The 13071-nt window shown below is 62.7% G+C and overlaps 1 protein-coding gene and 2 long non-coding RNA genes across 8 annotated transcripts in view; 2 read left to right on the forward strand and 1 right to left on the reverse strand.

Moving 5' to 3' along the window:
* The first annotated feature begins 9 nt into the window (after positions 1-9).
* Positions 10-3741, forward strand: LOC116737796. Of its 6 annotated transcripts, none has more exons than XR_004342984.1 (5): positions 10-436; positions 521-1209; positions 1776-1882; positions 2076-3366; positions 3700-3741. It is a non-coding gene; the product is annotated as an uncharacterized LOC116737796 (long non-coding RNA). The 6 variants fall into 6 exon arrangements; XR_004342987.1 differs by having other exon boundaries at positions 2076-2633; positions 2831-3735; XR_004342983.1 differs by having other exon boundaries at positions 2076-2249; positions 2529-3735.
* A 1309-nt stretch (positions 3742-5050) lies between these two features.
* Positions 5051-13071, reverse strand: part of NECAB2 (N-terminal EF-hand calcium binding protein 2) — a 28523-nt gene continuing 20502 nt past the window's right edge. Inside the window, exons 7-13 of the mRNA XM_030297441.1 lie at positions 11423-11541; positions 11164-11243; positions 8452-8505; positions 7799-7911; positions 6361-6438; positions 5846-5937; positions 5051-5500 (exon numbers count right to left, since the gene is read on the reverse strand). Of these exons, the coding sequence (XP_030153301.1) occupies positions 5472-5500; positions 5846-5937; positions 6361-6438; positions 7799-7911; positions 8452-8505; positions 11164-11243; positions 11423-11541 (565 nt within the window). The 3' untranslated portion in view covers positions 5051-5471. The remainder of the gene's footprint in view (positions 5501-5845; positions 5938-6360; positions 6439-7798; positions 7912-8451; positions 8506-11163; positions 11244-11422; positions 11542-13071) is intronic.
* On the forward strand, positions 5700-6681 carry LOC116737799. The gene is made up of 2 exons (XR_004342994.1): positions 5700-5939; positions 6388-6681. It is a non-coding gene; the product is annotated as an uncharacterized LOC116737799 (long non-coding RNA).

A 13071-nucleotide genomic window follows, 5' to 3' on the forward strand; every position in this document is an offset into this window, starting at 1 on the left:
ACCTAATATACAGAAGTAGGGGCTGAGGCCCAGGGAGCCCTGCTTTGGCCCGCACTCCGTTGGGAGGGTCCCAGGGATTGTCCCTTTCCCTCTGGCTGGACCCGAAGAGCCTGGAAACCCAGTGAGCTGTGTGCGGTTCCCTCCCGGTCCGCCCCCCCCAATTCCGGGTGTCACGCCTGCGGCTGAGGGCGAGGGGCCCAGAGGTCTGCCCCAGGGTCAGGGTCGGGGGAACGGGGGTGGGGGGAGAGGCAGCTTGCGGCCCAGCTGCTCCTGGGTCGCTGTGCTTGCCAGCACTGACCCTCTACGGGGCCTGGGGTGTCCTGGAGGTCGCTGCGTTCGGGCCGCTCTCCCTCTGCCTTGGGACGTCTGCCGGAAGCCGGCGGTTGGCTGTGGCCAGATCCAGGAGGGGCCGACGTTTGAGGACCTCTCCCTCAGGGTAGGCAGTGGGCCGGGCTCTGCTGTGTCGTGTGACGTGTCCCTGGCCAGTGGTGCCAGGACCCTTTTTGTGTTTTTTTTCCAGCCTGTCCGCCTGCATGATTTGCTTTCAGCTCTAACTCACCTGCCGTCAAGTTCACCCTTGCAAAGTGTACGATTCAGTGGGTGTTAGCCGAGGCACAACGTTGTCCAGCCGTCACCAGCTGGACGTTTTTGTCACCCCAGGGACACCCGCACTCATTAGCAGTCACTCCCCAGCCCCGGGAACCGCGAATCTGCTGTCTCTGCAGATCTGTTCCTTCTGGACGTTCTGTACGAATGGACTCGTTCGATACGCGGCCTCCGTGTCTAGATCCTTTGAGGTCGCGTAATGTTTTCAAATTCATCCATTTTACAGGGGGAGGCAGCTGAGACTTGGAAAAGTCCAGGCTGCTTGTCCTGTGAGCTACAGAGCTGGGGTCGGGACCAACCGGGGGGGGGGGGGGTGTCACGTTCCACCGTCCACTTTCTTTCTAGTGCACACTCCCGAGTGGCCAAGGGGGTGTGACCCCATCCACCCAGCCCCAGGACGAGGATGCACCTGCTGCCTCCTCCGCCCTGGTTGCACGTGTAGACTCTGACCCAGTAATTGGGGCACCAGCGTCTCCTACACGGGCCTTCCGACCAGCTACACACCCTGCCACACACCGTGGGTCCGGTGGCCACAGAACCCCCCTGGACAAGGGCCTCAGAACCAGGACAAGGTGCTGCGGCAGAAGGGCCCCACAGCCAGCGGTGAGAATGGAGTCGTCGATCGGTGGTCCCCTAGATGCTTCCCCAAAGTGCTGCGGCGGTGGCCGGGAAGGCTGGGGCCGTGGCGGGGCCATTCACGGAGTCTTTGAGAAGAACGAAGTGTGGTCGGGTGAGGGTAGGACCATAAAAGGGGGGCATCGCGTGAACTGGCTTTGGACTCAGACTACTGGCTTTGAGCGCTGGCTCTGCCATTTGCGATGTCAAGATTCAGGGAGTTTATGAACCACATGTGGGCATCTGGCATGATGCCAAGTGGGCTCTCTGTGAAAAGAGAAGGCGATAACGTATCTACGGCAGCCATGTGGGGAGACCTGAGCAACGGTAGTTTTATTTCCAGAAAACCTAGGTTGAGACTAGGCGAATAGTGAGCTTCCTAGCAGCCAAGGGAAAAGGGAAATAGGATCCTCGGGCTCATCCAGAAGCAGGAAAGGGTAACAGGGAGGAAGTGGACTGACAGTGCCGAGAGAGAAGAGACTGGGGCTCTTCAAGGGGTGATGCAAAACACCACTGGGGACGATAATTTTCATCTCAACCTGTGTCTGGTACAGATGTGATCCTCATAGGACTGTCACCTCAACCATCACCATGCAAGGACACGACGCTGTCAGAGAAATGCCGGCTGGGCCGTCACCCTCTGATGTCCCCCCCGATGGAGGTACGAGCTGGCCTGGGGCTGTCCTCTGACACTAAGGGACTCCCTCAGGTTTCTGACCGCAGCGGGGAGGAAGGGCTGAAGGGGTGTCCCGGACCCAGGGGACCGTGGTGTCACGGAGGGCTTTGGGCATGCGCTCCGGGTCTGCAGCCTGCCACCTACCAGCTGTGCGACCTTGGCCGGCCCTTGTGCTCAGGTTGCTAACCCAGGAAAACCGCCTTGGTGCCTTGTTCAGCCTCGGCGTCCTCCCTCCGGTGGGTCAGCACCCACTCCTTCCTTCCGCCTCCTGGGCCTCAGTTTCCATCCTCTGGCTCTCCTCCAAAACAAAGCCAAGGACAGCCCCTCCCCCTGCCCCGGGATGGCCGTGAGGGTGAGTGGCAATGGACTCGAAGAGCTGGCGGCACCGAGCCTGGCCTGTCACCGGTCCCGGGCCGCGGTGACACCTACGCGTGAGCATGGAGACCCTCTTGTCTAATACTAGCTGCGGCCGAGACCGAGTGCTGTTTCGGGGGTACAGTGATTGGCTCTCTGCCCTGAGGGGCGCGGGGGGAGCACCTTGCCGCTGGGTCAGGTGCCCCCAGGCAGTCGGGCAGGGACACCAGCCCTGGGTGCCGCCGGTCCCCTGAGGACCTGCCCCCCTTCCCCACAGGACCGCCCCCGCACGCCTCCGGCGGGAGGTTCGGGATTTGAACTGGGCACAGCAAGAATGTCGTCGGCCATCGAATGCAGGTGGTGAAGGTCTCCATTTGGGCAGGTGAGTTGATTGGGGTTTTTTGGGGGGGGTGCGGTTAATTGAGGTGAAATTTATATAACATGAAATTAACCATCTTCACGGGTGCGATTCAGGGTCGATCGGTGTTGTGTAACCACCGTTCGTTCCAAATGACCCTCGTCTCCCCAAAACGAAAGCCCACCCCCCTCAGCAGTCGCTCCCTCCTCCCTCTCCCCCAGCCCCTGAGAGCCGCTCATATGCTTTCCATCTCTATTGACTTAACCGTCGCAGGCATCTTGTCATGTGAGTGGGATCACGCGCTGTGTCACTTTGTGACTTGCTTCCTTCACGCGGCGTCCCGTTTGCAAGGGCCAGTCGTGTTTGGCACGGGTCGGTGTTTCCGTCTTTTTTTTGTGCCTGGATAATACTCCGTTGTGCGGCCGGACCTCGTTTTGTTTGATCCGTTATCAAAGGGTGTCGTTTCCGCCTTCTGGGCCGCTGTGAATAAGCCACTGTGAACATTCGGGCACAAGTATTTGCTTAAGTGCATCTCTGCTGTGTTTTGGGGCACAGCGTGTGCCTGGGAACGGAACGGCCGGGCCCTACAGTAACGGTCGTTACGCGAGGAACCTGACTGAGGTCTTGCGGGGCCGACCCGGGGCCGTTCCTCCCCAGCTGTCTGGGCCGTGTGGCACCGGAGTTCGGGCACGGGATGGGGGCCGGCAGCGCTGGGTCTGGAACCAGGTGGCGGCATTTGCTTGCTGTGCGACCTCTGGTGAGTTGCTTGGCCTCTCTGTGTCCTCCCCGGGAACCTGCGGCTCCCAGGGTGGCACAGGCAGCCTGCGTGCCTGGAGGTGACGTGTAAGTTGTGGGAGCTCTGATGCCTTTTAGGGTGGAAATCTGTCCTCCTCGGAGCCTGCTCCCACCCCCTCAGCATCCAGGGAGGCTCCGAGAGCTCGTGGGCTGCCGTCAGCAGAGATGAGCCAAGAGCTAGGGCCAGCGGGCATCATGGGTAGCACAGTGTAACCCGCCCAGCTCCCGGGGATCCTCGGCTGCACCCCAGAGAGCCTCAGCCCTCTGAGAATATTTTTTTAAATGTTTTCGACAGGGTGAGCACGAGTGGGAGAGGGGCAGAGAGAGGGAGCCACAGAATCGGAAGCAGGCTCCAGGCTCCGAACGGACGGCATGGAGCCCGACGCGGGGCTCGATCCCCCAAACTGTGAGATCATGACCTGAGCCGCAGTCGGACGCTTAACCGCCTGAGCCCCCCCAGGCGCCCCTCTGAGAATATTTTTAAAACAGCTGAGCTCCTCAGAGCAGCCCCTGCTTCGGGGGCGCTTCCCGAAGCTGCCGGTGGGACCCAGTGACGCACCATTCTTGGGGGCCGGGCAGTCTTCAAAGAAGGGTCTTCCCCCCCACTTTCCAGACGAGAAACGAGGGGCTCTGAGAGGCTGGCTGCGAGCACCTGCAGCTCGGACCTGCGCCGCTAGGACTCAAGTCTGCTGTTTCTGCTTCCTACGAGCCCGGCCAGGAGGCGGCAGGCGGGAGCCCGAGCCGGCGGGATGGCCTGGGCAGAGGACCTTCCCAGCAGTGACCGCTTTGGTCCCTCCCCCTGTCACAGGCTGCCTGTTCCAGGCACATCCTTGGCCCCGGGGTTCCCACCTGCCCTGGTTTCTGGCCTCCCTCTGTCTCTGCCCTCCCTCCTGCCTTGGGAGGGGGATCCGTGGTTCTCGCTTTCCTCGCCCTTTGCGCCTTTTGTGTAGGACACCTTTGCTGCTAACCAAGACGGGACAGAAGAGGGGAAGTTAGAGATAGTAGAACAGGACTTGACGTGAGGGGTAAGTCTAGGGTCTCGGTCTCCTGTGTGGTTGAATAGCTCGTTGATGGGTGTGCCAAGACTGTGCCCGGAGCCGTCTGGCCTTTGCCCTTGGCTCCTGGGACGTGACCTCTAGGACCTTGGAACGTCCCGACCCCAAACGTCTTTGTTGAGCGGGGGCCTCAGCCCAGAGGTATCGGCTTGACCTCCGGAGGGGCCGGAGGACTGGCCTCCAGTGGAAACCGATCCCTGAGGTTCGGGTCGGCTCCTTGCCTGGTAATACTCTATGCACGTCGTTGCACGTCGGTGTTGGGACAGGAGGGGACAGCTGTAAGCTCTGCGCCTGGCCCCTCGTGGACCCCGGCACGTCTTTCCTTGGCTGATTTTAGTCTGTACCCTTTTGTTGCTGGGTTCTGGGAGTCCTCACGCATTACCGAGCCAGAGGGTGATCCTCGGGGCCTCCGGGAACTTTGTAACAGGCACCGACTTGTCAAAACGCGTACCGTCTTACAGATAAGGAGACAGGGTGTGATGTGGTCAAGATTTCATGGCTAAAAAGGGGCCCCAGACCCCGTGACAGCTTCACTCCTCTAGCTGCCGTCACTAGAGCCCGCGGAAGGAAAACACAGCACGCGGCCGTTCCCGACCAGAGTTTATTGGGCCTGACGGCCGAGCACGGCACGGGCTACGTGGGCTCTACTGTCCTGTGCGGCCCGGGCACAGGCCTAGGTTGGGCACTACAAGGTCTCGGCTCCTACCAGGACGCTAAGGCAGTGGCCAGCGGAGGGGAGGGTCATGCGCGGCCACTGGGGTGGGGGTTCCAGGAGGCCTCCCTCTCTCTGCTGCCCTCTGGCTCCAGCAGGGGTCCGACAGCTCCGAGGCTGCTCTGCCGATGGGGGTGGGGGGGGGGGGTCTGGGGGGACGGCAGGGGGTTCTCCTTCACTTCACACAGCAGGGAACTACATTCTTGTCTGGAAGTACAGTGAAAAGACGGTATGTGTACCAAAGTTTCTAGAAAACGGGGGGCAGGGTGGCAGGTTCATCCGAAGGCCTCCGGGAGGTGGTCAGTCACGGCCCAAGGTGCACCAGGCAGCTGGGAAGGGGGGGGGGGGGGAAGACACGTGAGGCAGAGCAGGTGGCCTCCTTCCCCAAGGGGACCACGGCCAGGGTGGGAAGCACATGTCCAGCCTGTGGGGAGGTGCTCGCTGGGGGCCCTGGGAGCCAATTCCAAGGGGGGGGGGGAAGTAATGTCTGGGGGGAGGGAGTAGGGGTATGGGGGGGCACCTAGAGCCACCCTGACGCTCTGCCCTCTCCCTGCAGCCGACTCTCCCGCTCATGGAGATCGTAGCCCTGCCCTTCGTGTTCAAGGGCTGGCCTAACACTCTCCCCTGGGTCTCCCTCCTCTCTAGGACCCCCTGCACACCCAGCTTCCCTGTACCTGGCACCAAGATCCGGGAGAAGGCCTCAGGCTGACTCAGCGTGTCCACCTTGACGTGCCGGAAGGCCTTGCACACGGGGCTCTGCAGGTGCCTGTGAGTCGGGGGATTGGGGGTTGGAGCCTCCAGCCCGGGAGCTCGCCAGGGGGCCCTGCCAGAGACGGGGGGGGGGGGGGGGGGCTTCCCCTGCCCAGGCAGCCCCGCTCGGCGCTTTCAGCCCTGGCCTCGGAACAGCCAGTGGTCGGTTGGTGGGGAGGACAGCCAGGTCCTTTCTGGAGTTTTAGCAACGGGGGCAGCAGGTAGCAAACGCGAGCAGCCTCGGCCACCAGGGTGGGCCAGGACCCCGGGTTCAGAGCCCAGCTGGGGGTAAGGGGGTCCCTCCAGCTGGAGATAGAGGCGTTCAGGGCCCCTGTGGGCCCCGTGAGGCCAGCACTCTGCAGCTGGAGGCCCGAGGAGCCAGGGACCCTCGGTGCCCTGCTCTCCCTCCCCCCCAAGGAGGCTGGGGCAGACCACTCACCTCCTCCACTCCTCCTCTGTCTCCCAGAACTCATAGACCACGAAGGTGAGGCCATCGGCCAGCCTCACTGCCGCGATGCTGGGGAGAGAGAGGCTCCAGCTGGAGGGCTGCCCCCCAAGAGCCTGGCAGAGGTGGGAGGGGCCCCCAGCACTGGCCCTCCGGTGTGTTCAGTGAGGATCCCCGCCACCTGGTGCCAGGCCCGGTCCCGGAAGGTGGCCAGGAAATACTCACTGAACGAATCGCCACGAAACGACACTTGAAAAGGCCTTACTTTACTGCCATTTAAAAACCCCACCTTTCAAAATAAACACATCTTCCTCCTCCTGCCTTCTCTGTAATTGTTTCATTTAATCCTTAAAACTGTCCTGTGACTTGAAATTGACCGAGCAATGGGGCGGAGAAGGCCAGGCACCCGTCCCTTCCTGCGTGACCATGACCTGTGTGCCGCCAGGCCCCTCCCAGGCCTGGAAGAGGAGGGAAGGGACACCCCCAGTGAGAAGGCGGCTGGCCTGGGGTGTTGGGTTCCTTCCTCTCTAACCCTGGCCTGACCCACCCCCACTCAGAACACAGCCCGAGCCTCCAGGAGGAGAGCTCTCTCGCGCGGGTGCCGATCGCCGTGTAATTCCAGGTAATTCCATGTTTCACCGGACAGGAGCCGGGAAGCAGGACTGCTAATGGCATCATTAGTTCACTAGCTCCAGCCTCCGACCACACCTGGAGCCGGGGCCCTTTGCGCCGCTTGACGACGGTCACGGGGGCAATGGGGACTATCTGCATTTGGTTACTGGAGGATGAAAGCAACCGTGGGGACCGCATTTGCCTGGCCGACAGCACACGGCACGCGTTGGGGCGCACCCGTGGGCGGGCAGGCACGGGGTGCAGGGACGACAGTCATCCCACAGGCGACAAGCCCCTCGGCGTCCTGCTCCCCCCCCACTCCCACGTTCTCCCCCCACCATGAGCTCGCGATCACCCACCTGCACGACGCCCCCACCAACACTGCTGGCCGCCTCCTGACCTTCCCGCTTGGCCCTCAGCACAATCCTGTCGGTTCGGCCTTACGGCCTCTCCCCACCCGGCCCCCATCCCAGCCACTAACCAGCTGGTCCCGTCAGCCCAGCTCCAGAGCCCAGGTCACTCAAAGACCCGCCCGGACCGCGGGGCCTCTCCTGGCCGCACCTGTCCCCACTCACCCCTCCTTCACACAAAGGAGACCTGACCGGCTCTGCCTTCGGCTCGAGCATCTCCGACACGGTCCCTACCAGCCCCCAGTCCTTTCCTGTCGTCACAACCGGGCCGCTCGAGGCGCTTGCTATGTCCCCAGGTCTCGGCTCCAGCCGATGCCCCCCGCAGACCACCCTCCCCCCGGTTCTGCGGCCGCTCCTCGCCCGGCCTCATGCACGTACGGCCCCCCACCTGGATCAAGCAGGTCACTCACTGGAAGCAGGTCCTGGCCCCCGCGGTCCCCCGCAGGTACTGGCGCAGGGAGTCCACGAACTCACTCAGCTGCTCGGGGCACACGGCCATCTCCTGCCGGACCAGCTGCAGGTGCTGTGGGGACACAGGGGAGTGAGCGCCCGGCCACCCCCGCTCTCCCTGCCCGAGACCCGTCCTCCCCAGACCTTCCTTCAGAGAAGACAGGACAATTCGGCCAAAAGAGAACCCAAAACCCCTCCTCACTCACGCGAGGGCTCATTCTTACGCCAAGAGTGGCGAAAAAGAACGAGGACCGAATGGCTAAAAGCAGACAGCCACGCCCAAGCAGGACGTGTGCACAGAGGGGCTCTGCGGCCGCCGGGAGCTGCCCGCACGGCACTCTGGTCCGAGACACCACAAAATCAGGACCCAGCAAGATTCGCTTCTGGTCGGGTCCGTGTGTGGGGTCACTGTCCTGACCACTTCGCCCCGGGGCCAAACTGTTGTTGATCAGAGAACACCCCTCGCTGGAGAGGCAGCCAGAGCCTAGGGCCGCATCTCCCCTCGTGGTGGTCCCAGGGGGCGACACCAGGGGGTGTCAAGGACCTGGAACTCAGTCCTGGCTCCGGCAGGGATGGGGCCACAGGAGAGGGGCAGGAAGGGAGCAGGCCTCACCATGTTGGTGCCTTCTTCATCTGAGAGGCGCTGCTGAAGGTCAAACCAAAGGGTCTGAAACGACAAAGCACAAAGACGTGTCGGAGACAAAGGCCCCCTCCCCCAGGGAGGCCTCCAGCACTACCACAATGAAACCGGAGAGTCCAGAGCCAGCAGAGAGCTCCAGCCTCTCTACCCCAAGGTTCCAGGGGCTCTGGAGTCCCCCGGGGCCAGGCCTCGCTGGGCCGCCTACCCTCCAGACACAGGGCTGGCTCTGAAGGAGGCTGGGAGGCCCGGCTGGGAGACGGACCAGAGGAAGTGGCACAGATCCCTTCCGGCCTTGGCATCTGAGAAGCGCAGAAGCCAACCAGACCTAGGCAGAGGGCATTCGGCCAGGGGCGGGGTAGTCTTGGGACAGGACAGTTCTGAACCCAGGATGCCGCTGCCAGCAGCCCTGAGATCCCCCGTCGGCCGGCCAATCACCCCACGTCAAGACCCCCGGTGCCCCGTGAACCTGATCATGGTCTGAATGGGGTGGTTGTGCTAACACTGGCCTCCGGCAGGCCTCGAGCTACATGCTTCACGAATACATCTTGTCTAACTTTCCCGACTCCCGGAGGTGGGCGCGGCCCCACCGTCAGCTCCAGGAAAGCAGGAACCCCGGGCGCGCTGTCACCGACACACGGCGGAGTCCAGAACACAGCACCCGATGGGCACCCGGCAGTTTCGCAGCGCACGGCCCCGGGCTCCAAAGCTTTGGAGCCGGGGTTTGAAGCCAGGGCTCTCTCCCCCGGACCCACAAAACCGTGATTTTTCTGCAACTCGGGCGAGCGCCCGGCACCCCATCAGCCCCACCCAGGCAGCGCCAGGCCCAGGTTGGCACGAAGAGGGCGGAGCCCCCTGCCGGCCCCGGATTGGCCCCCGCGGGCGGCCCGGACCAATCAGAGGCCAGCAAGCGGGGCCCCGCCCCGTCTCCAGGACACCCAGGTGCTCCGCGGTCTCCAGCCAGCTGGTTGTTAAGACGACCGGAGGCTAAAAATAAGCTTCAAAGAACCTCCCTCTGGAGGCGCTGGGAGTTGTTATGACAACCCGGCCTCGGGGTCCCGCGGAGCCTTTCCCACCGCTCCCACTCAGCTGCTGGCTTCACGGGAGGGGGGATCCCACCTCGGCCTCAGCCCACCTCCCCCCCCACCCCCCTCTCCAAGTCTGGCCTCAGCCCCCCTCTGCGTGGGGGGAGCCCCCCACCCCGCCCCCATGAAGCCCTGAGAAACCCCAAGCCCATCAAACTGCTTTTTTGCCCTTGTGCAAAAGATGTCAAAAAAATTCAGAAAAGCGGGAGAAATGTAAACTCGCTCAACCGTACGGTCCGGAGATGCCCGCCGGCTTGGTTGATGTAGGGGTGCTGGTCCCGTGCGTGTGCACAGGTTTGGCGTCAGAGTATGGGTGACAACGCCTAACAACTGCTAACATTGTAATGCTCACGACGGAGCAGGCTCCGGGCTGAGCCATTAAGGCTTCATTTTCTTGGGACGCCCGGGTGGCTCAGTCGGTTAAACGTCCGACTTCGGGTCAGGTCGTGATCCCCCGGTTCAGGGGTTCGAGCCCCGGGTTGCGCTCGGTGCTGACAGTGCAGAGCCTGGAGGCTGCTTCAGGTGCTATGTCTCCCTCTCTGCCCCTCCCCCACTCTCTCTCAAAAATAAAATATTTAAAAAAAAAAAAAGACATTTTCTTTAATCCTTACAACAACCCCATGACGAGCGCTAGTCTGAACATTTTCTCTGCGGTTAGAGCAGGAATCTGAGGCTCAGAGAGGGCAAGTCACTGGCCCAAGGTCACAAAGCTGCTAAATGGTATAACCAGGATTTAAATATGCGCAATCTGATACCTGAGCCCTTTGGTAAACCTTAAGGCAACCTGTTCTCTTTCTTCCGACACACATGGTCATTGTTTGGGCTGAACTGTATCCTCTCCCAAATCGTAAGTTCCAGGCCCATCTCCCCCCCCTCCCCTCCCCCCAGCACCTAGGAATGTGACTGCCTGGAAATAAGGCCTTTGAAGAGATAATTAAGATGAGGTCACATGGGTGGGCCCTAATCCAACGTGACCTTGACGGTGTCCTTGGAGTTGAGGACAGAGCCGCGCACTGAGGGAGGATGCGTGAGGACACAGGGAGGAAGTGACTGTCCTCATGCCCAGGAGAAGGCAGCCCTACCCCCAGCCTGAGCTCGGACTTCTGGGCTCTAACGTGACGGAAGAAACGGCCCCGGTTTGAGCCCTGCCTGTGCTACGTGGTCACGGCGACCCCGGCCCCGGGAGACAAATGCGGTCATACCGTGGGGACCCGCCGAGTCGTGAAACACCCTCTGAAGACAGGACTCGTGTTTGAGAGATCTATGAGAGCCTCCTCATTCTAGAGGACTCTAAGCTCTCCTGGGACGCCGCGGGGACGCCCCGGCCCTCACGCACCACCCTGCTGCCTCCTGGCATCCCCAGGCCGGCCTGAGAGCAGAGGTGCAGGGAACCCTGTCCCCTCCCCGCACACGCCCCTGCTGACTCTGTGTTCCTTGAGACGCCCCTCCTGGCTGCCCCTTGCCCGGGGCACCTCTCCTGGACAGGTACGAGGGACATCTTCCCCCTAGTCCTGGTGGCCAGGCTCCCAGGCTCCTGCCCGGACTCCGGGCGACCCTGCACCTGCTGGGGGCAGCGGAGGGGGGCGTGGCTCCGCAGGCTTACCTTGTTCTCCAGCCGCCCTATCAGCTCTGCCAAGCGGCTGATCTGAGCTTCCAGCCCCTCCTCCTTGGGGTCCGCGGTGACTAGGAGAAAGGATCAGAGATGCTCATGGGGGGAGGGGAGGGCAGCCCCCTCCCCCACGCTGTCCCAGTCCCGCTTGGAGGCCCAGGCTGCATCCGGGCCGCTGTCAGAATTCCCCGAGGACCGCCAGCCCCCCCCCCCCACCCCGTGCTCCCCACCCCAGGCCGCCACACTCTCTCACCAGGCGGAAGACTCTTCCCTTGTTCCGCGGCCCCCAGCTTGTGGTTGGGGGCCTGGGGGGGAGGGGGGCCGGCACACCAGGTCTCCGCTGCGCCGTGGCTGGGTTTGCTGTGGTTCTGTCTGCAGTGTGAGCGGAGGAAACACACGCTGTGAGGGAGGCCGCAGGGCCCCGTCCGCTCTCAGCAGCTTTGGCAAACGTTAGGCAGCGGCCGTGAGCCCAAACACAGTGCACTTGACCCGGTCTGGCCCTGTTCCTGCCAGGCGGGCGTAATGGCCTCTGTGTCGCGGCTGAGTCGTTGAAGCCCGAAGGCAGGTGACTTCACCAAGACCACCCAGCAGCTGGCAGGGCAGTCAGGATCGAACTTCACTGCATTCTAGGACCACACGGCCCAGCCCCGTCCCCGGGAGCGTCAGTTCCGGGGCCGGGGTGAATTTGAGCCAGGCCCCCACCCCACTGCCTAACTCGCAGCACCCCTCCCCCTCCCTGTGCGGCGGGGAGCCCGGGTCTGTGCCCGCGAAACAGCCTGCCTCTCTGCAAGAGGGAGCCCTAAGACACGGTCCAGAGAGACCATGGAACAGGACAGAAACATCCATGATCCTGACCTCAGCCGGGCCTTAGAGAGAGGGGCCAGGCCCCGTCCCCTGTCCCCTGTCTGCTGCCCCCAGGCACACCGGGGTGCACACAGGTGCACGGCCCTGGCACGCCCTGCCAGGCACACGCGGCTCACCCAGCACGTGCCTGGCACGACAGTAGGGGCTCAATCGACGCTCGGTGAATTCCCGGACACCCGCGTGCCCAGAGATGCTGGAAAACTCACCACAGAAATCCAGATACACCCAGACACACACAGCAAACGCGCCCTGTGCCCAGCCCCCCTTCTGCACCTTGGTGCCTGCCTCTCCCCTGGCCGGGGGGGGGGCCACCCCAGACTTCCGGGGGACGGGGGAGGCCACGGAGTCTTTGAGGCTCCACAAACCAGCGGCAAACTGCGGCGGGAGTCCCCCAGGGGCAGCGAGTCTTTGAACCAGTGGCTGGCGCCTGGATAGGGTGGCCTAAGGGGACTTTGCAGCCCGGAGCCTAAAGAGCTGAGATTTGGGGCAGTTTGAGGTCGGAGCGTGTGTTGGGAGGTGCCTCCCCTTTGTGAACTGACCCTTCCCCCCACCAAAGTCCCACAGGAAGGTCCCAGCACAGGGGCGGGCAGGTGTAACCGCCGACACGCCACGGAGCTGGCGCTGGGCAGGAAATCAGCTACCATTGGGCGGCAGCCTGATCTACAGCAGGAGAAAACACCACGTTTTTCACCGAGAGAGTGACCCCCAAAATGAAGGAAAGCGAAGTGTCAGCTTCCAGAGCTGTGGCCGTCACCACCGGGGACGCTCAGAATCGCGGACGCAGAGTTCCGGGCTCAGCGCCCAGGAATTCCAATCCGGCAGGCGCGGCCCGGGGCCCGGGATCTGCATTTTACCTTTCCCAGGTGATCTGCCCACAGGGGCTCAGAATAAACAAATTTTGGGAACAGTGTCACCCAGCAGCCTTCGCGACCGTATCCGGTTGGGACCAGCCCCCGCCGGCCGACATTCACATGCTCAACCCCCCACCCCCGCACGGGACAGCAACCCATATCCTGGCCGGGCCGAGCCTCTGGCTGT

The sequence above is a fragment of the Lynx canadensis genome, chromosome E2 (genome assembly GCF_007474595.2).
Source record: "Lynx canadensis isolate LIC74 chromosome E2, mLynCan4.pri.v2, whole genome shotgun sequence".
NCBI classification, from domain to species: Eukaryota; Metazoa; Chordata; class Mammalia; order Carnivora; family Felidae; genus Lynx; species Lynx canadensis.